General features: G+C 40.0%; 1 protein-coding gene across 2 annotated transcripts in view; it reads right to left on the bottom strand.

The window, feature by feature from the left end:
- KDM6A (lysine demethylase 6A) overlaps nucleotides 1–27,926 on the bottom strand; it is a 224,068-nt gene that overhangs the window by 135,276 nt on the left and 60,866 nt on the right. For both annotated transcript variants that reach the window (XM_075589737.1, XM_075589739.1), the window contains exons 5-6: nucleotides 6,902–6,960; nucleotides 5,325–5,445 (exon numbers count right to left, since the gene is read on the bottom strand). In XM_075589737.1, coding sequence (XP_075445852.1) covers nucleotides 5,325–5,445; nucleotides 6,902–6,960 — 180 coding nt within the window. The remainder of the gene's footprint in view (nucleotides 1–5,324; nucleotides 5,446–6,901; nucleotides 6,961–27,926) is intronic.

Below are 27,926 nucleotides of genomic sequence, written 5' to 3'. Positions count from 1 at the left end.
GAAAGAGATACAGAGAGAAAGAGATACAGAGAGAAAGAGATACAGAGAGAAAGAGATACAGAGAGAAAGAGATACAGAGAGAAAGAGATACAGAGAGAAAGAGATACAGAGAGACAGAGAGAGAGACAGAGAGACAGACAGAGAGAGAGACAGAGAGACAGACAGAGAGAGAGACAGAGAGACAGACAGAGAGAGAGACAGACAGACAGCGAGACAGAGACAGAGAGAGCCAATGAGACAGAGAGAGATAGGCCGCACATATAGTCCTGGCGACGGCGTGTTGCAGCGATTTTTGCTTATAGTGTTAATTTTCATTGATTTCTGAGATTTTGGTCGCGCCCGCGCCTACTATAGGCGCATACAAGGGATTAATTAGACTTGTTTTCATGTGAAGTCGCATCGCTGTCGCCCGGACTATAAGCGCGGCTTTAGGAGACAGAGAGAAAAAAGTATAGAGAAAGATAGAGATCTCTCTAACACAAACTTTGTTTTTTGTATTTTTATGAGCAGGAGGGTAGAGATCCTGTTCTTTCTCCCAGATCAGTACAGAGAAAGTCAGCTATACTGAATACAGGGGAGAGTGCGAATAGGCCCGCTGCTGTTCTGGTGTGTGTCCCCCTAAATTACAAGGTCTGGCGTCTAAATTATATGATTCTTCTAATGGCTGGCATCCATCCTGTAAATTATGCAATTGTGCCTAGCTTTACTCCCCAGTCGGTTGCCTGCTGCTTTCACTTTAAACATGTAAATAATTGTGCTGCTCAAGTGGTAAGAAAAGGGAAGAGGTGCTCCTGCATTTCTTTTTAAGCAAAGCGTTCGGTGGGAAAAGCAGGTGGCTGCACGCTGGGAGAGGTGAGATGAGTTACAGCGCTCAGGCACGAACACTAAATACAGACCTACAATAGGGGAGTTTTTCACTTGGGCTGAAGGGGATTGAGGTTAATTCATCACTTTGGGATTGGAGAGCACAGAGGGGCAACATGATAATATTGCATTTATCATATGTTTATATGGCTACACTTTGCTATTCAGCATCTTCTAATATGCCTGTGTTGATTTATTATTTAACTGCAGCACTGTGCAGTCTCTTAGGCTGCGCTTATAGTGCTGGCTACGGCGACTGCGACGTCGCGCAGCGCCATATCACTTACATGCAGTCCATCGTGGGTACGTCCACGACGGCGCTGCAGAGCGATGGAGCGGTCACCAGTAGTCAAAGGATTTTAACTAGCAGCATGTGAGCGGTTCAGTCAATGAGGGTGAACCACTCGCAGCCGCGCCTCCGCCACGCCCCCCCGGTCGCCCTCTCGTCTCCTGCACTATAAGCAAGAATCGCTATTACAAAGGCGACAGCTGACGTCACGTGGTCGTGTAGCCGGTCGCATAGCCAGCACTATAAGCTAAGCCTAATGGTTTGACAGGAGTTTCTCTCCCAGAAGCTCTCTTTGCATTATGAGCTGTGTGTACTGAACGGCTATGACTGTACTGACAGTAACTGCGGAGCTGCTCTAATGTGCTCCTCCTATAAAAGGTAGTCTGGGTTATAGATACATTTACCATTTGTGTCTTTTTTAGTGTTCAGTGATGCTTTGCCCTTTATGATGCATGTGTTGTGATTGCCTGTATTGATGCACGTGTTTCTTTTCCTGTTTACGCATTCACATATTACTCAGCCCCATTTAATATTTGTGAACAACAAAAAATATTTGATATAGGGCTTTTCACCCAATGGGACGCAAAATGCTTCACAATAACAATAGTAGTAAAAAGAGGAGGGAGAGGGAGCAGGTGGTATGATACCTTTTATTGGATCGACAAGTAGTTGATATGTTACAAGCTTTCGAACCTCTCAGGGTCCTTCGTCGAGTATGGCAGGAATACAGAAACAAAATTATTACATACAGTGTTTGTAAGAGGGATATCTGGTTGCAATGGATGTTGAGAGGAAGTGGGAAATAAGATAAGGTACTGTAGAAACAGATAGCAAAGTGTGAAAATGAACAGTATAAGCATTGTACAGTACATCAGATTTTTTACAGACAGCCCTGTGCAGATGAGCTTATAATTATCTTTTTTATGCCTGAGGCACAGGGAGATATAGTGACTTGGCCAAGGTCACAAAGTGCCGATACCATGATCTTTACCAGGTTCGCCTGATTAAAAATAAGGCAACAGCCCCAGTGCCTGCGCTGCACGCGCGCCTGCGAGGCTGGAGGCACGTGCAGCCAAACTCCCGGTCTGCGGAGATCTGCAGGGGGAAAGACAGGGGGGGGCTTGACAGGGGAGTGACGGTGGCGCGGCTGTGACGACACCCAACAGGTTTGCTCTCATTGGCTGAACCGCCGGGGGGGGGGGCATGTCCTAGCGCTCCATCGCTAGTTCCCCTCACGCGTGTGTCTCTGCGTGTCTAAGTGTAGACATTTCCCCCCCTCATTTTCTTTCTGTCCCTCACTTCACAGCGCAGGCTATGGATTAACAACGCTTATGCAAAGCCTTATGCTTTCTTTGTTTGAAGTCAGCGGGTACCACTCACTGCTGGGGAATATGGGTATTTAATGTCCGGGCTGACGGGGAGGGGAGGGGGTATGTGGGGCACTGCAGGGTGTGGGGCACTGCAGGGCATGGGGCACTGCAGGGCAATTATACAATAAAGGCTTACTTCAGATCTGATGCTCCAGGGAGCATGCAGGGAGATTATATAGCCACTAATGGAGGACCGTGAAGGGCTACAGAGCATGTAGTAGCAAGAGAGAAGGCATTATAGGAGGACAATACATGGCAGGGTAGAGGGCATTGAAGTAGGGAAATAAGTGGCTGGGTAGAAGGCATTATTGGAGGGAACTAAGTGGCAGGATAGAGGGCATTATGGGTAGAAATGAGCGGTATACAGGGCACATGCAAAGGCAGTAGTGAACCAGCAACTCTAAATACTAAGGGACAGCAGTAATTTGAGGTGTCATGTTCTGCAAGCTGCTTCAATACGTAGTCATACTTAACATGGCTTTACAATGCAGCATATCCACCTTCAGAGTGAGGGGAGACATCATGCATGAAATACTATATTAACTATTCCATACTGCTGGTGGTTTTGTCTTATGCCTGAACCAAAATCCCACTCGATAAACCCAAACCTTCCTTTTCATCATCTGTCACAGCAGATCACCGTACAGCTCCCATTAATGGTAACCAGCGGCAAATGACGATGCAGGGTCACGTGATGTCGTGTTGCTATGGCGATGTGACATCTCATGACCCAGCGGCGGCGTTTCATGCTGTAGCCAAGGAGGCAAGCTACCTGCCACATGAAAAGCAGGGAATAAAAAAAAAAAAATCACATGGTAGGAGATCTGCTGCTTATTTTATTGGGAGCCACGCTCAAACCGCATTATAAGCGGATCCGCGTTGTATCGGATCGCGCTATAATAGGGTTGAGCTGTATATACAGGCAGTCCTCAGTTATCCAACGAAATCCGTTCTGGAAGTAGCGATGGATAGTGAAACCGTTGTAAAGTGAGCCCCATGTTAAAAAGTGGCGGTGAGTGTTGGATAACGCATTCAGGCGTCAGATAACCCATTCCGGCATCGAAAAACGGCCCATAGGGTTGCATTGTGAAGCGTTGGATATGCCATTCGTTGTAAAGTGAAACGTTGGATAGCGAGGAATACCTGTATGTTACATTTCTTCTGATTTTATTTTTCAATGTATAATACTCATTTGTGTAGATCGAGCTTTGTCCTGTATTTAAAAAGTAGCCCCAATGAAATACTGATATTATTGCTAGCATAATTTCATAGGAATCTATCTATACATGTAATTTCTTTGTCGACCGACCTTACTCTGCATTTCACCTACATACACATAATCCTTTTCTTCCTTGCTTTCCTCTGTTTCCCAAATCCTAGCTTGGTTCATTCCTATATCAAACACAGCTTCCAATTCGCAGTTTTATTCTGGTTCAGATTTCATTGCACGAACTGCTCCATCTAACTGCTCTGCTTTATGACATGTGCCAGATTATGGAGTCTATTGTTTCAGCTCAGGCTGTCCCTATATCACATAACACAGGGGATGCAAGCCCTTGCACTCACCCACATACAAGTAAAAGATGAGAACCATAAGCCACACAATATCAAGTTATGTTATGCATTGCATTCACAATATGGAAAGGTAGGACATATCTATGACGGCACAATACATTTCCAAAGCGGTTACCAGCTCAAAAGGGGCAACAAAATACACAAATAGGGAAGGCCTAAAACATACAATTAACATATTACTACTGAATATAGCAGAATATATTATTTATTTTAAATCTTAGTCTGTTATTTTGAGTAATGGGGCAAAAAACATGATTATGGAAATAACTTTAAAAGTAAAAGCCACAGGATAAACTCATCTAAAAACACGTTAAAATCCAACAAGTCATTATTAAACCCATAATACTTCTACCACGTTGCATAAAAAACAGCTTTTATTGCTTTCTAATATTTCATTTAAACTGGGTTTTGACCAGTTTCTAATGTTTTTAAGCTCTCAACCCACTAACTCCTAGTCTATCTGCTAATGGTAAGGAATAAAAGATATTTAAGTTTGTAAGTCAGAATCTTCCTCCATGAATAACAGAGAGAAGCAGGAGGAATTGAGCTCAGAGGACATGGTTAAAAATTAATTACATTAGGAGTTATACCTTGCCTGATTTGTGGTTTCTTTGGCATAGGGTGCAAGCTTTTCATACGTTCTACAAATTATATAATTAAAACCAAATAGTAGAAAGAGCTGAAAGTGTGCATTCTTTTATGCAGCATGATTTAAGAAAGAAATTATTGTTAATAATAAAGAAATGTTGGGTTTTAGTGTATTTAGATGTGTGTTGATTCTGTGCTTTTTGTATTTGGCTGTTTTAATCCCGCCAACAAGCACTCTATAAAAATGATAAAACATTGCAAGTACTACATGTACTAGGTCAGGGGTGTGCAAACTTTGCGCCCCCCCTCACCCAATGACTCAGCGTCAAGTGACGTCGCGGGTCATGTGACATCACGTGACCCTGCTGCATCATTTGACGTGCGTTGCCATGGCGACACGTCGCCGGAGACCCGCAGAGAGCAGGTAAGTGAGTTACAGAGGCCTCACCCGGCATTTCGTTTAAATGCCGTGAGGAAGAGCACGGGCCTCTGCCACCGCCCGCGCCCCCCCCCCCCCAAAAAATTATCCTGCCCCCCAGTTTGCGCACACCGCTGTACCAGGTGATCTTAACATAACATATGGAACTGGATATGGAACTTTACAATGCCTGAAACATGAAATAACATAGAAGTCTTACCTTTAAACTTGACTCATAGTCTGTGTTCACTTTGAACATAAGTCCAAGTCGTAAATGGATTTCCTTGGCGCGACAAAAACTGGGATCAACATAAAGCACTTCTTGAAATGCTCTAATTGCCCTGAAGGGAGAAAGTAATGATTTATAGGACTATTGCATGATACACCACACCTGTACAGTGCAAAAATAAACACAAGATTATAGTGTGAAAAAAAGTTACAAAAGCTCTTTACTGAGAATGGTGCAACAAAGAAAATAAATTCAAGACTGTAAATTATTGCTGTTCCATAGCTAATTTCAAAGTACACCAGTAGATATTAGCTTTGCCACTGCTCATGCCAAATGAAAGCTTTCCCAAAATCACATTTGTCTTCTATAGTACATTAAAACTGTGGTCCCTAAAAAGCATGGCAATATAGGTGTAGTATAGTAAACTACCTTGTATAATCATTAAACATACCAAGTTGTATTGTACATAGGGACAAAAGGTATAGAGAGTCTCTTTAAACCTACAGAGTTCAGATTCCCCTTTGAAAAACATTAATAATTGCACTGTATGGGGGAAATCCTGACCAATTATTTGCATTTGTAACTCAGACGGGACTGAGTTAGTGAAACCAAGTACTATTGTAAAATGTTAGTCTGTATTAGATTGTGGAAACTCAAAAAGGCGAGAACCAACAAGAGGGGTGAAAATCCATGTAATTGATTGACTAGAAAAGGTAGTGAACAAAAATAACAGTGTTCTATTTCACAAATAAATCACTTCTTGTGCATTCCCAAATAAGATTAAGAAAATAAGCCATTGCAAAAACAAAGCACAGCTCCAACTTGAGACCAAACTGAATACATAGCTATGGTTTACTGGTCTAAATGGCCTTCCCTAATATTGGTCAAATTGGCTAATGTTGAGAAACTTTTCCCTTTCACGTTTGTTTTAATTTCTATTTAACTACAGAATTTGAATCCTTGAGAGAAACTATAAAATTATTCATCTTGATAATAAAATATACAACAAAAAGAGTCCTCTTGCAAAGTGGTCAATGTGGATCAATGGGAAGCAGTAATCATTGGCAGCATACAAAATATTTTCTAGATCTATGCTCAAATAATAAAAAGCATTGCTTTATATTGCAGCATGTTTTAGTGGTAGGAGCACAAAAATCATAACAAGCAGAGCTTGCCAGAAAAAAATATTACACATTAAAACTACAATTAAACCACATGGGCCTCATTTATAAAACATTACAGCAAGTCAACGAATTTAGAAGCCGTCATACCCATATGTATTCTACAAAACTCAACTTAAAGTGAAAGTTTGGATTAAATTTGACCTGCAAATAAAAATTCTGTTTTAATCAAGCAGGAGGTTTCCACCCATTAAATGAGAAAATATGGGGAAAATAAAGCAAATATGCTAATTGAAGACGGTCAAATCAGATAGAAATGATGACAATCTGATGATGCCTTCTGTAAAGAACCAATGTAAAAAGAAGTAATACAGTATTAGTCAGAATTTGTTTCTTTGAAAGGCTGATTTAGTTGCATTGCATTTAAAAACAAGATTCTGTGCTTACCAGTGAAATGCATTGTAATGGAAGTAGACCAAACCAAGGCCATAAAGAAAGGAAGCATTCTGAAAAAACAAAAACACAATTTGATTTGTACTTACAGTTCACACATTAAAAAATATATTTTTTTTTCTTTGCTGATCCCATTGGAGGAAAAAAGGAGAAGGCCTAACATGAATTTTTCCATTAAAACTGTTTAAGAATGAACAGACGCTGGTCAGCAGAACCAAAACTGTCACAGATGCTTGCTACCTATAAAAAGGCCTACAGAGGTACTCTACCTCTATCACACTTCAACTTATCATCCCGATACTTTGCCCTTTAACAGTTTTGTCACAAGAGATTAGGTAAAGATTTTCACCCTATGGGCACACACTTGGCCTTTATATCCTTTGCAGAAGGACATGCAATGTTCTGCTGTTCTTGGTGTTGATCCTCTTCGATTCAGGGCACTAAATCACATGGCTCTGGAGACAGAATGCACGTGCCACTTCAAAGTATGTGCGGCCTCCGTTTGTGGTCCGCTCGTACTTTCCCAACAAATCTTTTGTCCTTTGTCCATCACTACTTTTCTCTGCTTCCTGTGTATAATTATCACCTGCCTGTCCAAAGTCATCTCATCAATTCTCTGCCCTTTGCCTATTTCTCATATTTCTGCCTTCCATGCTGTCTCGCCTTCGTGTCATTCCTACCCAAACCTTAATTTTTTTCTATTTCCTGCACCCAGTTTGTATTTAACTTGGTTTATCTAGTGTCCCTTCCTCTTCAAACTCTTCACTGCCATATATGATCGCTAATGTGCAAGGACAGTGAAGTGCAGAAAAGGTTTGCGGTTGGTGAATAAAGCACTCAAAGCATTTAAAGAATTGAAGATTCATATTTATTAGGTTATTACAAAATGATAACAGACACGTTACAATGTGTTCAATCATCTCACTAATTGCAGATCTCCATTAATGCCTAAGCTAAATGATCAATAATGCTACGTATTTAAGTCCAACTGTAACTATTACAACATTTTCTGCTCCAAACATGACGACAAGTAATGGTGTATGCAATTTATTCAGCGTTTAATAATATATATATATATATATATATGCCTAACAGGTATATTTACCACTGAGATGAAATATATATTGATATAAAACAGTATGGATATGGCAAAAAAAAGTTTGACTATACACTTATTAAAAAATAAAATAGTATAAAATATATAGCTAAAATAATGAGTTATATGTGGACATGCTAAGGATAAACATAAATGGTGTAAATTGTGGACCAATAAATTAACCAGTGGATACTGAAACCCTATTTCAAAATGTGAATTGTGATTACAAATAGTAAAAAATGAAAAATCAAGAAAAATAAAAATGAGAAAAGGGGGGGGGGGTTCAAAAATAGGATCTGGCAGCTCTCCACAAGGACCAACGACCTCCCAAGAATCTGCGAACAACAAGAAAAGAAAGCGCCCGATCCTAGTGCAATATGAAAATAACACTTTTAATAAAATCTAGTAGGTCCAACAATATTACACTCACAAACGAATAAAAAGTTAAAGCATGAAATGAGTATACTCATTCGCCTCCGTGTGATGTTGTGGCTCCGTTGATACACCGCTCCCTTCTTGGGTGAAGTTTCAGCTTCTCAGGATAATCCTCCGACCGGTATAGGAACTGCAGCAGGCACTCCTACTTTGACCCGGAAGTCTACCACACATGCAATGTGAACCGGATGGGAGGCAGTGGGTAAGCAGCCCCGCTGTTTAGATGTGAAACCGGCAGTATGCTAGTGTCTTTGGAGTGTCCACGAGTATACACAACAGACAGCAAATAAAGTATTCACAGTTTAGTCCTTAATAACTGCAAATAAGAGTGATGAAACGTGTTGGGAAGAATATTTCTAGTTATTAAGGACTAAACTGTGAATACTTTATTTGCTGTCTGTTGTGTATACTCGTGGACACTGCAAAGACACTAGCATACTGCCGGTTTCACATCTAAACAGCGGGGCTGCTTACCCACTGCCTCCCATCCGGTTCACATTGCATGTGTGGTAGACTTCCGGGTCAAAGTAGGAGAGGCTGCTGCAGTTCCTATACCGGTCGGAGAATTATCCTGAGAAGCTGAAACTTCACCCAAGAAGGGAGCGGTGTATCAACGGAGCCACAACATCACACGGAGGCGAATGAGTATACTCATTTCATGCTTTAACTTTTTATTCGTTTGTGAGTGTAATATTGTTGGACCTACTAGATTTTATTAAAAGTGTTATTTTCATATTGCACTAGGATCGGGCGCTTTCTTTTCTTGTTGTTCATATATATATATATACACATATATATATATATATATATATATACACATATATATATATATATATATATACACATATATATATATATATATATATATACACACATATATATATATATATATATATATATACACATATATATATATATATATATATATATATATACACATATATATATATATATATATATATATATATATATTATTTTTTAAATGTGACATGTTTACAGGCAATCAATTTAAATTGTAGTAATGCAGTACATTTTCAGTCTGCAAATATACAGTAGTATTGGATGTTAAAGCTGCAGTTCAGGCAATATCCTGCATGTGTGTTTTTTTAAATAAATCAGTTCTGTAGTAAGAAAAAATACTTTTAGCATTTTCTGTTTTAAAAAAAAAACAACTTTGAAAGACCAATTTTCTTGTATTCTATTTTAACAACCATTTACTAAGGCACTGCCCCTTCATGTCCTGTCACAAGCCCTGGCACACCCCTTTGTCAGCCCTGCTTTCCCTCTTGCACATGTCAGTGCAGGAGTGCTCATGAATATTCATGAGCTTCCACTGAGTGACAGAAACAGAGGAAATACATTCCCCATATTTAAAGATGTCGCCAAACTTTGCCGATCAATAGACGGAGAACGAATTGACCGGCAGCTATGCAGTTCTTTAGGTAAGTAGAGATTGCCCACATGAAACTATTGAAGTAAAAAAAAAAAACTATAATTTTTTTTTTTAAAGCCTGAACTGCAGCTTTAACTCCTTGTTACATTAGAATGTTAGTGCTGACGTTTAAAAGGAAGTTCAACAGTTGACGAGTTGGGTCAACGACTCTGGCACTAAATTTCTAAAAGTATGGGACCCTTGGCTGGAACAAGTTAACATTCCTGGGTTGGACGCCGCCTCAATTTTGCATTAATAACAATAGATGAGTTCTCCTTGGATGCGATAGACTAGAATCGGACGTAGGGACACGCTAGTCAGAGCCACCCAACGGTTATATTGTGCAACAGATTTGGGAAAGCTGATAACTAAACACTTAAGGATCGCTCGGACCCTCCTCCAGCGACACACGGGATCTTCCCCCGCCCTCTCCCCCCCCACCCCTAGTGTTTCCCCCCTCCCCAGTATTGTGAGTCAAGTATGTCTTGTCTTATTTCTCTGTATGTGGTTCGTCTAGTGCTGTTAAAGTCAACAGCTGTTCAACATAAAAATGTGGTTGGTCTATAATGTAAGCCTATGGGAGGTGAGATTCTGTATATATGCTTTCCACAAATAAAAATGAAAGATGGAAGAAAAAAAAAAGGAAGTTCAAAAGAAGTGAAAAAATGGGCAACACCTACTAGTTCTGATTCCTGCATTTGACCTAAGCTGGAAAGGAGAATATCATCTATCCCAGACTGCACATCTCAGCACTTAACTATTGCTGTGATGCCACCTTTACTTTTAATATTTGCTGTAACCTCACTTATTTTCAAATTATGCACTTCCTCCCTTCCACCAGACTCATTTTGTCTTTAACTCTATTCAAATATCTCCATCTCTCCTTTCTTCACCACTTCTCAGTTCACATGAACTCCTTTCCTACCTGCGCCCTCTGATACCACACAGCTATACCGCCTGCACTAAAACACAACCCTACAAATCATCCTCACACAGCCTCTTTCTATCCATGCTTCGCCTCCTTGCTTCTGGGGATCTCTCTCTCAATCCTGGTCCCTGCCTTATTTCTACATGCTTTCGTCCTCGCCTCCAACTTCTACTCCTTCTGGTGTTAACCCCTCCAACCTCATACCCATTCCCTGCCACCCTCCCTCCTCTCTCCCTTTCTCCTGTGCCCTTTGGAATGCTCGCTCCCTTTCTAACAAGTTCCTCTCTGAGCATGACTTCTTTCTCTCTCACTCTATGCTCCTATTTGCTATAACTGAGGCCTGGCTCACTCAGTCTGACTCTGCTCTGGAAGCCGCCCCATCTCCCATGGCGGCCTCTTTCTCCCGCACGCCACGCCCTGATGGCATGGGTGGAGGCGCGGGGCTCCTGCTCTCCTCTCTCTGCCGTTACCAAACCCTTCCTATTCCCCCCTCTTGCTTTTCCCTCCTTTGAGGCTCACAAAGTCCAGATCGTCTCTCCTCTCCCTGTCCACGTGGCAGTCATCTATCGCCCACCTACCTCTACTCATCCCCCTTCTGCATTTCTCTCCCACTTTGAATCCTGGCACTCTTTCTCTCAGACTCCCCTGATCTTCTCCTTGGGGACTTCAACTGCCACATTGATGACCGCTCTCTCCCTTGGGCTTCCCGCTTTCTCTAACCACTTATTTTGGCCTTTAACAGTGGACTGCAACCAGCACCCACAAGGATGGCCACTACCTAGACCTGGTTTTCACTAAAAACCTATCTCATGGATTTCTCCATTTCCCCCTTTCCTCTCTCTGACCATCACATCATCTCATTTTCTCACTCGCGCATCCCCCCCTCTCCATCACCATCAAGCCCTAGTTTCTGCAGAAACCTGCGCTCTATTAACCTACCAACTTTTGATTCCACTTTACGCTCCTCCCTCTTCTCTCTCAGTTCTGCTTCAGACCCTGACAACCTGTTCAGGAACTACAACTCTGCCTTATCCTCCTCTCGACCTACATGCCCCGCTTTCTCTCTGCCGTCCTCTACCTTCTAACCCCAAACCCCAGATAAATTCCCACACGCGCATGCTGCGTTCCTCCACTCGTTCCTCTGAACGCCTCTGGAGGAAATCTCATACACACGCAGATTTCCTTCACTACAAATTTATGCTATTCTGTTTCAACTCTGCCCTCTCTCAGGCTAAAAAAACCCTACTTTACATCACTAATCAACACGCACAAGTCTAACCAACGCCGACTCTTCTCTGTCTAACTTTCTACTCAGACCACCCTCGGCTGTCTCCTCTTCTTCCTCCATCTCACCTCAGGACTTTGCTAACTAAGAAAAAGGTGGAATCCATACGTTAGAAAATCCCCTCTGTTGCCTCCTCCCAACCCACACCGCTTCCTAACTCTCCTCCTGCCTTCCTTGACTCTTGTTCCGCTGTCACAGAGGATGCATCACTGTTGATGATCTCTTCTCCCTCTACCACTTGCTCTCTTGATCCCATTCCCTCCCATCTCCTAAATCTTCTTATTCCTACTATAATCTCTACGCTCACACAGATTTTTTAACTCTTCCCTCTGTTCTGGTACCTTTTCCATCCTCCTTCAAGCATGCAACCGTTATACCATTACTCAAAAACAGCAAGCTTGACCCTATCTGTCTTTCTAACTATCAACCTACTGCCTTTTGCCTCCAAACTGCTTGAACGTCTTGCATTCTCTCGATTGCTACATTTTCTCAACACATATTCTCTCCTAGACCCTCTACAATCTGGCTTCCGCACTGCTCACTCCACTGAAACAGTCCTCACTAAAATAACTGATGACCTCCATGCTGCCAAAGACAGAGGTCATTACACTCTGCTCATATTCCTCGACCTCTCTGCAGCATTTGAAACCGTGGACCACCCTCTTCTCCTTCACATTCTCCATACTCTTGGTATTCGGAACAAAGCTCTATCCTGGATCTCATCCTACCTCTCCCATCGTACTTTCAGTATCTCTTTTGCTAACACCTCCTCCTCCTCTATCAATCTCTCTGTCAGGGTACCCCATGGCTCTGTCCTGGGACCTCTACTCTTTCCTCTGTACACACTCTCTCTAGGTGACCTAATCAAATCTCTTGGGTTTAAATATCACCTCTATGCTGACGACACAAATTTACCTTCCAACCCCATACAGTACCTTACACCTGCTGTACAGACCAAAGTTTCTGAATGTCTCTCTGGAATATCATCCTGGATGGCCATCTGCCAACTGAAACTTAACATGGCAAAAACAGAGCTCCTCATACTTCCCCCCAAACCTGGCCCTACTACGTCCTTCCACATTAGTGTTGGAAGCACCATCATTCACCCAGTAGCCCAAGCATGCTGCCAAGGGGTCACACTCTACTCCTCTCTCACATTTGCCCCTCACATTCAAAACGTATCTAAAATCTGTCGCTTTTTCCTCCGCAATATAACTAAGATACGCCCTTTCCTCTGTTACTCAACTGCTAAAACTTTGACTCAGGCCCTCATTCTCCCATGTCTCGATTACTGTAACCTCCTGCTGTCTGGCCTTCCTGCCTCTCACCTGTCTCCCCTACAATCTATCCTAAACGCTGCTGCCAGAATCACTCTACTTTTTCCTAAATCTGTCTCAGCGTCTCCCCTGATGAAATCACTCTCCTGGCTTCCTATCAAATCTCGCACTCAATTCTCACTTTTAAAGCTTTATACCCTTCTGCTCCTACTTGCATCTCAGCCCTAATTTCTTTCTGCACCATCCCGACTTGCGTTCTGCTCAAGGATGTCTTCTCTCTACCCCCTTTGTATCTAAAGCCCTCTTCCGCCTTAAACCTTTCTCACTGACTGTCCGGCATCTCTGGAATGCCCATCCCCTCAATACTAGACAGGCACCCTCTCTATCCACCTTTAAGACCCACTTGCTTAAAGAAGCATATGAGTAGCACTGTGGGTAATACTATCCACGATACATAAAAGCTTGGCACCCTGCAGACGCACTTACCTGAATGCCCTCCTACTGTCTTTGTATGTTCTCCCCACCAATTACATTGTAAGCTCCTTGGAGCAGGGACTCCTCTTCCGAAATGTTACTTTTATGACTGAAGCACTTATTCCCATCATCTGTTATTTATATGATTGTCACATGTATTACTAATGTGAAGAGCTATGTACACTAATGGCGTTATATAAATAAAGACACACATACATGGTTTAAGAATGTTTATCTATGTGGAATGCAAAACATTTCTGAAGTGCTTTGGCTTTTTCCATGGATGCATCATGTGTATATAAATAAATAAATATATATATATATATATATATATGCATATATATGCATATATATATGCATATATATATATATATATCTATAAATATATTCCCAGATTTTTTTTATTCATGTTTCCATATGTCTTCACCTGTCACCACCCTTATAAGACATGCCACTGTTCAATAAAGTAACAGCATAAAAAAAAGGAAGCAAACAAAGGCATCCCTCCAAAGTTTCCGTTTACCATATTAAAAACAGTTATTAAAGAATACTCATGGAGTCCGATTTAAACAACTCTATATTTTTACCCATTAGCCTACCATTCGCTTATTTTGGCACTTGAAAGTACAGAAGTTTTAAGATTTTACTTTCAAGTGTTTGGCCTACAGCACATAAAAGCTAAATTGGTCACTGGAAGGATACAAAAAAAATCTGTTCTAATCCTCACAAAAAAATAAATAAAATGTGAACATTGTATTCTACAATCAATGCTTTTTATGGTCTTCAGCAATGTTGTACTGATATTTCATTTTAGTTTTATGAAGTCCTCAAGAGCTCTCAACAGGTTGACAGACACCTGTGCTGAAGCAGGGATATCCCTAAAACCTGACCTGCTGGGGGTTCTTGAGGGATTGAGTTAAGAACAACAGATATAGATGTCAATTACTACAAGTGGTATCAAGTCCATGAAGACATTTTAGAAGTGGTAGATATTCTCCTACGAACTTCCAAGTGAAAGGGTGATTGCGGTTAAGCAATGGAAAGGAAAGAGGTGAAGAATAAATAAAAAAAACAGCTTTTTATTTGTGAAACAAGCAAATTGGCAGTTAAATGTTCAGATCGAAATATTCCCTCTACTTGGATCGCTGAGCCTGCAGTCTTTACTTAGAAATACATGTAAACTAAAAATAGCATGTACACACACACACACACACAAACACACAAACACACAAACAATGAATTGTTTATTATTGTAAGTTTCTTGGGTGGGGTTCTTCTATATAAAGGTGCCTGAGCCAGCATAATATGGCTGAAGGAGTGGCTCATTGAGTAGATGCACCACCTCCGTAAACAATGACACAGACTTTAAAGCAGCAGTTCAAGCTGCCGTTTTTCTGTTTAATTTTTTCCCTGTAATATGTGCATCAATTCAATCCACACAATAAGTAATTGGCTAAGTTGCAGATCGATCCGTTCTACTGTGATCAATTGGCGAAGATTCGGCTCGTGGGATCACTAAATGACAGGAGAGAAGTATCGACTCAATATCTGTAACTTTGTAAATAGTTGCTATAGAAACAAAACAGGCTTGTTACCTTATAATACATTAAAAATGTAATTCAGAGTTGTTTAAAAAATGCTACAATTATTTTTTCATAGAACAGTACTGATTTATTATTTAAAAAAAACAAAAAAAAAAAAAAAACAACATGTAGGATACTGCTTGGTCTGCAGCTTTAAAGCAGGGAAACCTGGTTCCAATCCTGTTGACAGCTCCTTGTCACCTTGGGCAAGTTACTTTAAATCCCTCTGTGTAACAGGTGAAGTCTAAAAAGCACAGAGAAATAAACGAAATGTGGCTAAGGGAATAGCTTCGGTACTCAGAATTTTTTCCACTCTAGTGGAGAGTGGAAATGCATGCTCACTATGCTAAAGTGAAGCTGGTAACAACGAAAGATGGGATAAATAAATACATTAGCTAATGTTCTAGTAAAGCATTGTAAGATGTCTTGATTAAGTAGTCAAGTGAAAAGGTACAGGCAAATTGTAATCTGCCTATGACAATATACCCCTCTTAACCACAAGGTTGGTTTTCTAGAGCGTTACCTAATTATTTGCTGCTTTTGGAGCATTTTACGTCAGCAACTGCACGCTGCCATAGTAATGTCAAAAGACAAGATGAACAGCCCATTGAGGTTTTTCCTCTGTTTTGACACTGCCATTTGGAAAATCAAATGCAATTTTTTTTTTAAACATTTTTTCTCAAGTATATAAGAATAGTTTTGAATGTATTGTAAATTTCACAAATACTTAGATTAACCAGTCCCTTTATTAATTTGGTGGCTCTTCTATGCAGTCTCTCTAGTTCCAGAATGTCTTTTTTATGAAGTGGTGCCCAAAATTGTACTCCATATTCAAGGTGTGGTATTATTAATGGTTTGTAAAGGGGCATCAATATGTTTACTTCCCTTCCATTCATTGCCCATTTAATGCAAGATAAGATCTTGTTTGCCTTTGCAGCTATTGCATTACACTGGGCACTATTGGTAATCCTGCCATCTACAAGCACTCCTAAATCCTTCTCCATGAAGGATTTTCCTAATGTTATCCCCATTTAACTTGCATTTATCTGTATTAAACCTCATTTGTCATTTACTTGCCCAAGTTTCTAATTTAGGCAAGTCCTTCTGGAGAGAAATTATATCCTGCTCCGATTCTACTACCCTACACAATTTAATGTCACCAGCAATGATGGAGACTTTGCTCTCTATACCAACCTCAAGATCTTTAATAAAATAGTTAAAAAGCAAGGGTCTCTGTACCGATCCTGGAGGTACGCCACTCACAATTAGCCCAACCTGAAAAAGTTCAGTTTATGACAACTCTGTTGTCTATACATCAACCAGTTTTCAATCTAGGTGAAAATATTTTTACAGCGACCAATTTGCTTTATTTTGTACACAAACCTTGTGTGGAACCATATCAAAAGCCTTTGCAAAATCTAATTAGACCACATCAACTGCATTAGCCTGGTCTAAATTCCTACTTACTTTCTCAAAGAAACTAATAAGGTTAGTTTGGCACGACCCATCCTTCATAAATCTATGCTGACGATTACTAACAATTTTGTTATTCATTAGGTATTCCTAAAACTTTAGGGTTGATCTTACTTTCTATTGCAATCCTTTTTGGCTAATTTGATTGCCCTTTTGCCACATTCCTTATAATTCTGATGATGCCTCCATCCCTTCCGACTTCAAGAATCTAAATGCCTGCCTCTTATTTTCCATCTCCTCCCCTACCTGTTTATTTAACCACATTGGTTTAGACTGGTTTCTTTTAATTTACCCAAGGATACACACTAATAAGTGTACTTTTCTAACAATATTTTAAAGACTGCCCATTTATCATCCACATTTTTCCCTGCAAAAAAACATCATCCCAATTTATTCCTTTTAGATTAGTCCTCAGTTTATTCAAATCTATCTTCCTAAAATTGAAAGTCTGTTGTAATATGGTTTTGAGACTTTACTTCAAATGAGACCATGTTCTTAACACTGTTACCCAAATGTTCCTGCACTTGAATATTTGTTATTACTTCTACATTGTTTAATATGACTAAATCCAGTATTCCCCCCTGTCCTGGTTGGTTCCTCAATAATTGGGGTGTGGTATTTAAGCACACCGAAAAAACGGTTTCCTTTTGTTGCAATGCTAATCTTATTGCTCCAGTCTATGTCTGGATAATTAAAATCACCCATGACAGGCATACTCCGCTTTAATGTACGCAATGGGACCGGAGCATGTATATAAAGCGAAAATGTACTTAATGTGAAGCACTACCTTTTCTCCACTTTACAATGCATGTACTGTACTGCAAACATCATATATGTGCATAACTGATGTAAATAATGCATTTGTAACCAAAATAAACACAGTAGGCTTTATTGAAAGAAAATCTTTAACGGCAGCTGATTTTTCTTACTAGTGCTGGCAGATCCAAAATGGATGAACGGAAAATTATGTAAAAATTATGTAGGAAGGAAGGAGAGGGCATATCTTCTACTGTACAGTATTTTTACTGTAACCAAACAAAAAGCGATAAACAGCACTCAAAATTGGAATAACAAATAACTAAATGCAGGGTGCAGCAGGAACAAGGAGGACCCGAATTCCCCCTACAGCAGTAACCAAATATCAACCAATGTTCTAGCACGCACTGACTAGCGGAAAATTGTCAACCAGGAAACTAGGCAAAAATGAGAATAATTTAATGCAAACACAAGATTGCAATAGCTTGGAGAGATGTCACACAAACAGATAATAGAACTCTAGGATATACGTGGTATGGGGAAAGAACACAGGGTAAGGGAGTGGGGGAGAAAATAGACAGAATGTGGGAGAAAAAACACAATGGGGGAGAATAAATTAGGGGGGGGGGGGGGGGAATTGAGGTGGATACCCCTTCAGGCCCATTCCCTCTGGTCCAGAAGGACCATAAGGTATTTCCTTTATCCCTCTTTCCCCAACCAATAATCAGCCAAATCCCACAATCACAGATAATGTGATGCACAGCAAAACAGAGCAACAGCTCAAAGTACCTAGAGTCCAGAACCAGCAAGAGTTCCAATCCAGTGAACAGCAAACAGAAAATCAAACAATATGATTCTTGGCAGCAACTCTCTCTCTGTCTCACTCCTGCTGTGTGGGGCTGTTATGAAGATTAAGTAGAGTCATCAAGGGATAAATGCTTCCTTGCAGGCAATTTCGATTGACTACTTGAAGTAGAAATAATAGTATGAGTAGGGCTTGGGACTGATGTTGATGCTCGAGGTAGACTTTCAGTGGATGTTGATGGTCTGGGAGATTGACTGGCTGCTGGTGACCTTTTAGGAAAGTAGGTGTCTAAGGAGTTTAAGTGTAACTCTTTTCTTTTCTCTGTAGATTTCTTTGTAACAGGCATAACCCCCCCCCCCCCCCCCCCCGAAATGATTGCATTGACTTTGGAACTTCTTTCAAAGTCCCTGTCATGCTTTTCAAAAAGAGCCATGGCGCTATCAAGATGACGGAAAGCAACAAAGAAATTTTTTGAAGTTTGGCCTTCACGCTGTTCGATGGTCTCAACCTCATCGTGCACATCATCTTCTCTCTCCGCTTCAAGTTCCAGAAGATCTTCATTGCTGAGGTGCTCAGAATGGAACGACAGAAGTTCAGCAACATCTTCTGCCTCCACTTCCAGCTCTAACTGCCTTGCCATCTCTACAATATTTTCTGTAACAGTATCTTCAGAATCAGAATCTTGAAAGCCTTCGAAATCAACTAAGCGTGGGCATAATTTTTTCCATGCCCCTTTCATTGTTGTTTCCTTTATGTCTTTCCAAGCATCTCTTACAGTTTTGATGCAATCCAAGATATTGTAGCTTTTCCAGAATGTCTTTAGAACGTCTTGCCCTGTTTCCTCTTCACTGTCTATTGCAGCAATACACTTACTGAATGTTCTTTTTAAGTAGTTCATCTTGAAGGTGGCTATGACACATTGATCCATGGGCTGCAGTAGTGAGGTAGTATTCGGTGGTAGGAATTCCACTTGAATGTTACGCTTCAGCTCATTTAACGATCGAGGGTGGCCAGGAGCATTGTCTACAAGGATCAAAATTCTGAAAGGGATAATGTTGTCACTGCAATAGGCTTTCACCTCAGGTACAAAGCAGGTGTCAAACCAGTCTTCGAAAAGTGCTGCTGTCACCCATGCTTTTCTATTAGACCTCCAATGCATTGGAAGTCTACTTTTAACATAGTTCTTTAAAGCTCCAGGGTTTTGCCAATGATAAATTAGCATAGGCTTGAGCTTTAAGGTACCAGAAGCATTGCCACCTACCAGAAGGGTTATTCTATCTTTAGCTGCCTTGTAGCCAGGCATTGTTTTCTCCTCTTGGGGTGAAGGTTCTTGCAGGCATCATTTACCAGAACAGACCAGTCTCATCCACATTAAAAATCTGATCCTTTAGCCTTTGTCATCAATTATTTTGGCAAGGTCACGTGGATAGCTTTCTGCAGCCTCTGCCTCTCCTGGAACTTTGATGTTATGTATGTTAGCCCTCTTCTTGAACCTATAAACCATCCACGGCTTGTAACAAATTCTGCATCCTTTGCTACCTCACCTTTATTAGCCTTCAGGTCATTGAATAGGATTAAGGCTTTACTTTGAATAATTACCTAGTTTATAGGAACATTGCTTGCAGTCTGAGTCTCCATGTCTGCAACAACGCTATCCCTTTTTCTAATTGGTGTGTTAATTGGCATAGCACTCTTAATTTCTGCAATAATTTTGTCTTTAGTCTTCATGACAGTATAAACTGTCGTACGATGGAAGCCTAGCCTTCGGCCCGATCTCAGCTTGAGAAACACCATCATACATCCTACTCCCATCTGTCCCCGTTCTCCTTCCGCTTCGTTAGGGACCAGATTGAAGGAGGTTGTGGTAATGTTTATGGGTGCACGCCGCTGTGCGCCGGCCCCTGGTGTCCGTACTCACGAAGCACGCGTACGTACACAGGGGTATGGTGCAATTAAAAATAAATGTATGTACTTGCGAGTGTACGGAAAACGGGTGTACTTAAAACGGGGTATGCCTGTATGCAAATATGACCTGGTTTTTATGCCTTATCCATTTGCAAAAGTATTTTAGCTTCCTCAATTCACAGATATTTGATGGTTTATAGCACACCACCTCTTTCCAGTATGTATAATTTACACATATAAGGTGGAATGCATATCCAAACAGGGACTCTGTTTTCTCATAGTTTCCTAGGTTTATAGCATATCCCTGTCACAGGAGACCAGTACTTTTACACCGAAACCACCGGGATCACTAGCATCAGATAGGACAAAGTTGTTGAATAAAATGGGGTTTATTCAGGCGTGCCAGCAGACAAAACAAAGATGCACAAAACAAGATACAATACCAACTGGGGGCCTGGGGAGTAGACTCTAGCCTCACTAGAAGGCCTGCCCTGCCCGTTTATCGTCAAGGATATCAGAGGACTGATTACACAGCAGCCACTCACATGGATCTCCAACTTGTCAATGTAAAGATCCAAACTCCTTTACAGAATGTCTCTCAGTCTCTGTCAGTCCTGTGAGGGAATCTCCACACTCCTTTCCAGTGTCTCTCTCTGTTAGCCTCTCTTGCTCTCAGATGCTCTCTGAGGGTAGATCTGATTCTCTGTTCAGCAGCACCACTTATACAGTTGTGTGAAAAAGAAAGTACACCCTCTTTGAATTCTATTGTTTTACATATTATGTCCTGATAAGAATCACCTGTTCCTTAGCAGGTCTAACAATTAGATAAATACAACCTCAGATGAACAACAAAACATGACATATTACACTGTCATGATTTAACAAAAACAAAGCCGAAAGGGAGAAGCCATATGTGAAAAACGAACTATACCTTATGATTCAATAGCTTGTAGAACCACCTTTAGCAGCAATAACTTGAAGTAATCGTTTTCTGTATGACTTTATCAGTCTCTCACATCGTTGTGGAGGAATTTTGGCCCACTCTTCTTTACAACGTTGCTTCAGTTCATTGAGGTTTGTCGGCATTTATGCACAGCTCTCTTAAGGTCCAGCCACAGCATTTCAATCGGGTTGAGGTCTGGACTTTGACTGGGCCATTACAACACCTTGATTCTTTTCTTTTTCAGCCATTCTGTTGTAGATTTGATGGTGTGCTTGGGATCATAGTCCTGTTGCATGACCCAATTTCGGCCAAGCTTTAGCTGTCGGACAGATGGCCTCACATTTGACTCTAGAATACTTTGGTATAATACAGTGGAGTTCATGGTCGACTCAATGACTGCAAGGTTCCCAGGTCCTGTGGCTGCAAAACAAGCCTAAATCATCACCCCTCCACCACTGTGCTTGACAGTTGGTATGTGGCGTTTGTGCTGATATGCTGTGTTTGGTTTTTGCCAAACGTGGCACTGTGCATTATGGCCTAACATCTCCACTTTGGTCTCGTCTGTCCAAAGGACATTGCTACAGAAGTCTTGTGGTTTGTTCAGATGCTACTTTGCAAACCTAAGCCGTGCTGCCATGTTCTTTTGAGAGAGAAGAGGCTTTCTCCATACCATACTTGTTCAGTCTTTTTCTAATTGTACTGTCATGAACTTTAACATTTAACATGCTAACTGAGGCCTGTAGAGTCTGAGATGTAACTCCTTTTTTTTTTTTTTGCAATTTCTCTGAGCATTGCACGGTCTGACCTTGGGGTGAATTTGCTGGGACATCCACTCCTGGGAAGATTGGCAACTGTCTTGAATGTATTCCACTTTATAATAATCTTTCTCACTGTAGAATGATGGACTTTAAATTGTTTGGAAATGGCCTTATAACCCCTTCCCAGATTGATGGGCAGTAACAATTGCTTCTCTGAGATCATTGCTGATGACTTTCCTCCTTGGCATTGTGTTAACACACACCTGAATGCTCCAGACCAGCAAACTGCTAAAACTACGGCTTTTACAGAGGTGGTCACACTTGCTGATCAATTAATCAAGGGCATTTGATTAGCAGCACCTGTCTGCTACTTAGCATCTTAATTCCTATGGAAGCAGTAAGGGTGTACTTAGTTTTTCACACATAGCTTGTCCATTTTGGCTTTATGTTTTGTTGTTCATCTGATGTTGTATTTACCTAATTTTTAGACCTGCTAAGGAACTTCAACTAAGGATTGATATGTAAAACCATAGAATTCAAAGAGGGTGTACTTTTTCACACAACAGTATAGCCCTCTGTGGCTATCCTTTACATGGGAGGGGGCTGCTGAACAATCAGAGCATGGAAAAGGTTGGTGCCACAACAGCCAGAGGGCGTGCTAAGAGCCCATCCCCATCCCTGATTGTTCTCTCTCACCAAATGTCTGTAACACCTCCACGCTCCCAACCATTGTCTCTGCAGGAACCAAAGCTCATTAAATCAGAGTCCTCTCCATAGATATGACCATAATAATGGAATCTCTCATTTGCTTTCTTGCAGGGCTGACACCCAGAGCACATTACAGAACAATGTTGATTCATTAAACTGTGGGATTGCATTTACAGGGAATAACGAATACAGACTTTGAAAAACATTCTTACAGACCCGGAAATGCATTTATACATTCCCTGTTCTTCCCCAGATATTAAATACATTTGGCCAAAATAAGCCTTACAAAGATGGCCAAGTTACATAGATTTAGGGGTAGCTAGATGGGCTTCATCCCAGTTTTGTGATGCCAGCTGTCCCTACCGTCACAATCCCTACAAATATCTTCTTTGTACTTTTACCTCCACTAATAATTTCTATCCACAAAGTCTTTTAATAGGTTTTAGATCCGGTTTAACAAAAATACTCCACATCCTTGTTCATTTATTCGATCCTTCCAAAAAAGGGAATAACCCTCTAAAATTAACTGCCGTGTCATGAGTTTCATCCCACCATGTTATCATACATCTGGCTCCCTTGTAGCTATTAATTCATACTCACCCATTTTATGTCAGGCTTCTTGTATTATTAGCAAGGATCCATTTAAGGTTTTTTTTCAGCCTGTATTATTATTTTATCTGCTCCTACCCTTCTACTCCAATTGGATTTAGTCTTTAGAAGTTTTCTAGTATCGGTATTTAATACAGGTGTCTCCAGCATTTTTGCAGGTATGATGCAAAGTAGAGATTCATCTATTAATAAATATTGATGGCATAGAAAGTTTTATTTTATTATGGTAGTTCAGAGTAAAGTTATGAATGGATGATCAGAATCAGAAAAATGGAATGTGAGTTATCAACATTGTACTTGTTTATGTTTCTTATGTGGTAATATTTTATGAAATATGTTAAACAATATACAGTTAAAATACCCCTCAACACTTCACATTTATTAAATGTTTTAAATCATACTCCATTTTGCTAGAAATATCATCAACATTTATTCTATTAACCATTTAAAAGTATTGTTCTGCCTCATCACAGATAAACAACAATATTAAACACTAGTAACCATTGATTGAATTTTTATCGACATTGAAGTCCACAATGTTATCCCTACGTTTCTTTACTTGTTTTATTGTAAATGTAATTGAGGGGGGAGCACCAAACCCTCATCCATTCCTCTGCCCTTTTACAGAATATATTTGGATTACTTGCCTGTAGTAAGATGACAGAGTGAGGGCTTTGCAATGAATAGGAAAGAATTTAGGTCTATATAGGGTATATTTTATGCATTATGCATTAAAGCCTATAGGCCTGAGTGCCTTCACTGTACAAACTGATTGAAATGAATAATTTAAAAAAAAATCATAACTATTAATCAGTATTATGGCTTTAGCACATATTTGCCATTAAAGTAGAAAAATAAAGTATAAAGTAAATATAAAAAAGGTTTATTTTCTTATCATTGCAAAATCCTTTAGCTGTAAAATGATAATGCCACTCTTTTTAAATTCCGTTGTTGCCTTCTGGGGCCGAGGGTATACTTATAATTCAGCACGTCACAGCCATCAGAAAAGAAATGGTTGAAATAAAGGTGTTGTATGGTGATTACAGTTGCACCAATTATCAGGGGTGGCCAATAATATGAAATACTTAGGAGCCCGCCCGCATTTTTAGATGTTAGCGTTTTGTTAAGGGGGGCCTTCCGGCTTCCTATCCCACCCATTTGCAGCTCTGAGTCAGAGTGTGAGTGTGACACCCTGGTACAGGCACACATGCTGGCACCCTGACACAGACAACTCACCCTACCCAAGTGTAAATTGGAGCCAGTGCTCCAATTCGCCCCCAGACCTCGTGCGCCTTTGCCACTCGCTTTCCCTGCTCTCTCTGCATGCCACACAGAGCAGCCGCTCAGTGCCACTGCAAAGCAGAATTGGGCATGAACGCATGCTGGGAAGCACCATTGGCGGTAGCAGTGGTGACGAACAGGTCAGCCAGCGCTGCAAACAGAGCGGGCACACTAGGGACTACATTTTAGGTGTCTGGAATTTTTACACCCCTGCATATCAAAAAAAAATTTATGTTTTTGCTTTTTACTTAAGCACATTAAATAATCTGAGGCAAATTTTATTTAAACCATTGGTTACGTGAGGGATTCATTAATTACATTTTTTATTTTTGCCCTCACAAAACATCATACAAAACCTAAAGAGGACAGCAAATTAGTTTTAGGGATTTAAAAAAAAAAAATTGTATTTCAAATCATTAATACAAAGGGGGGAAAAAAGTAATCAAAATGCCGGGAAACTACAAATCAGCCATGCAGTTACTTAGCCTGACAATGTGAAGCTTCACGTCACCTAAAGCAATTAATATTTATACATGTTTATTAACTTGTTTTACACAGGATTGAAGCAGGGGTCTCCAGAACTGAAACCCCATTAATTGCACCTCCAGAGATTCTTGGCTCCTAAGGGGGATGCCGGTATCATCTGCTTTTTAAAGCTCCGCGTCATGTGAGCCAATAACAAGCCGCACTGGATGTCACAGCTTTCTATTGGCCCACAGGGACACGGCAGCTTAGAAAAGCAGCCATGTGAACCCTGCTAGCCAGACGGAGCAGCTACCAGCACCCGCTAGGAGGTCTGTATCTCCAGAAGCAGGGGGGTCACCAGAGATGAAATGAATGGGGTTCAGCTAATGAGACCCATGCTTCAATCCTGTGTGGAAAAAAAAAAATAGATGTACAAAAAAAAAAAAAGCACCTGGATTGCCACTTTACGTAAAAAAAACTAAATTACACACAAATTAGCAAAGGAAAAGAAACAGTAATCCATAAAGGGCCATATTTTACTAGGCAGCTTTCTTACAGAAGGAAAGAACGTCAAGGATCAAATTGGGTCTGAGGTTTTAAAGCAAATAAGAAAATTGACAGACGAGGTGGGCCAAGTGCTTTTAATCAAATTCTACGTTTCATATGTCATTGGGCTATATAGTGTCTTCCTGTCCCAGAAAAAGTGCCTTATGGCAAAAGACTGCTGAGTAATCATGTGCCAAAATGCTGTATCGAGCGGTACACTACATCCTTGTTTAATTCTTAGTATCGGTTAAAAATACATTTTCTATATCCCCATAACATATGCATTTTGAACAATTATGTAAAAAATATGAAATACATTTGTCACCATCAGCAATGTCCCAAAGCCAACCTGCTTAGTCAAAAGAGTAATTCGCTCATCTTCCAAAACGTACCTATTATTGTACTATACAGAGACTGCAACAAAAATACTATCAATATATATATATATATCTACTTCTAAAATTTTCACTCTGTAATTTTAGTTAATATTTTACCTAACAAATCAAAAAAAGAAAACAAATTATTACAAATGTTATTTTCTGCAAGGCAAAATAAGTGCTCTTTTCCAAAACTGATATTTATATTAACCCCACTGTTATGTTAATGCTAAATGAAGCTGTAATCACGCCTTTCTTATAGCATTTGGTAAATTTACAAATAATGCTTTGTTCCAATTATGAAGCTGATCATTACAAAAACTGAAGTGATTGCTTCACGATTACATGACAATGTCAGAAAATACCCTATTGTTGCTATGCCATTGGAAGTAAGGGGTAAGATCAGAAAACATTTAAAAGTTGAAGTCCTTCACAAGCTTATTGCAATGTAATTGTAGAAAAATTTAAGACTTAAAAATTACTATATTTCAACATTTTGCAAGCATTTAACACGTGCACCATGTATATTTACAATTCCTTCAAATATAAGTGTGCAGTGAAAACCTGCACTTAGGGGCCTAAAACAACATGTATGAAATTTAGCAGGGGCAGAGTCTAAGGGCCACATAAAGGTCCTTCCCAGGCTGCGTTTGGCCCGTTGACCGCCAGTTAAGAGTCCAACCTGCGTTAGACCCTATCCAATATAAATCCATTCACAACACGTCACAAAAACTGCAGGATAAGCATTAGAAAATCAACAATGTGTTTTGTTATTTGTCAAGAAAGTTTGAAATTGTAAACCATATTTTGGAGTCAATAACAGGTGTTTTCAAGATCTTCAGACTGACAGGTATATACAAACAAGGTTTGTCATTTTCCCAAAAAATACAACTTAAAATAAAAAAGCATCATACTACGTCTTTAGCACCTAGTAAGATATTCAAAGTTCACCTTTACTGCCCTTTGATTTATAGAATCAGGACCTCGACAATTGTCTGTCTGCAGGATTACATTTACAGTTAGTTATCAATAGTCTCCACCATGTAAGGATACGTTTGTACAAAAATAGCACTTCAGACTAAACTAACAGTAACGAAATCACTAACAAAATAGAAAACCTATAAAATGAGGGTACGGTCAAACATGTTTTTTGTTGTTTAAAAGAATATCGCCTCTATACCAAGAACATATTTCAAAATAGTTTTGTGGTTTCTTGATGTCGGAACAAAATTGTTCAGTTTTGAAGGGAAAATAAAGCAAAATTGCTTTAATCTAGTGGTGTGTGAAAATAAAAGGTTAGCATTTTAGAAATCAAATTCTGAAAGGTCAGTTATTTTGTACAGGGTGTAACTTCATTTTGTGATTAAAAATATCACAAAGTACAAAGTAAGATTTAATGGTTATAAATGCCTTTAGCATATTTAGGCTACAATAATGTAAAAAGCAACATTGGTACATTATTCAACATACTGTAAATAAACACTAGTAAATTAAGATGCATGCTTGCATTTTCAGTAGAGAGCTATTCCATATACAAATATTGCAAAACAAATTTCTAGAAAATCACATTTCATAGTCATGTTAACAATAGTAAATCAAACTGAATTCAACTGTAATCAGTACATTCTTGAAGCATTAGGTAAATTTACAAACATTGTGTGGTTACATTAATCAAAGCATATAATTACAAGTACTGTGTTAAAGCAACATCATGTCAGACATAAAAATACTGAAAATTGCATTGTGGAGCTGAACCAAGTCTTTCATTACATCAAGTATTGTTACCGACTAGAACTGATGCACTAAACTTCACACATAATTGTGCATGAACAAAATGATTAAATTTGTAATTTCCTGACCCAGCAGCAATCAAATACCACAAC

The sequence above is a fragment of the Ascaphus truei genome, chromosome 3 (assembly GCF_040206685.1).
Source record: "Ascaphus truei isolate aAscTru1 chromosome 3, aAscTru1.hap1, whole genome shotgun sequence".
NCBI classification, from domain to species: Eukaryota; Metazoa; Chordata; class Amphibia; order Anura; family Ascaphidae; genus Ascaphus; species Ascaphus truei.
This window is presented reverse-complemented; position numbering and strand designations above follow the sequence as displayed.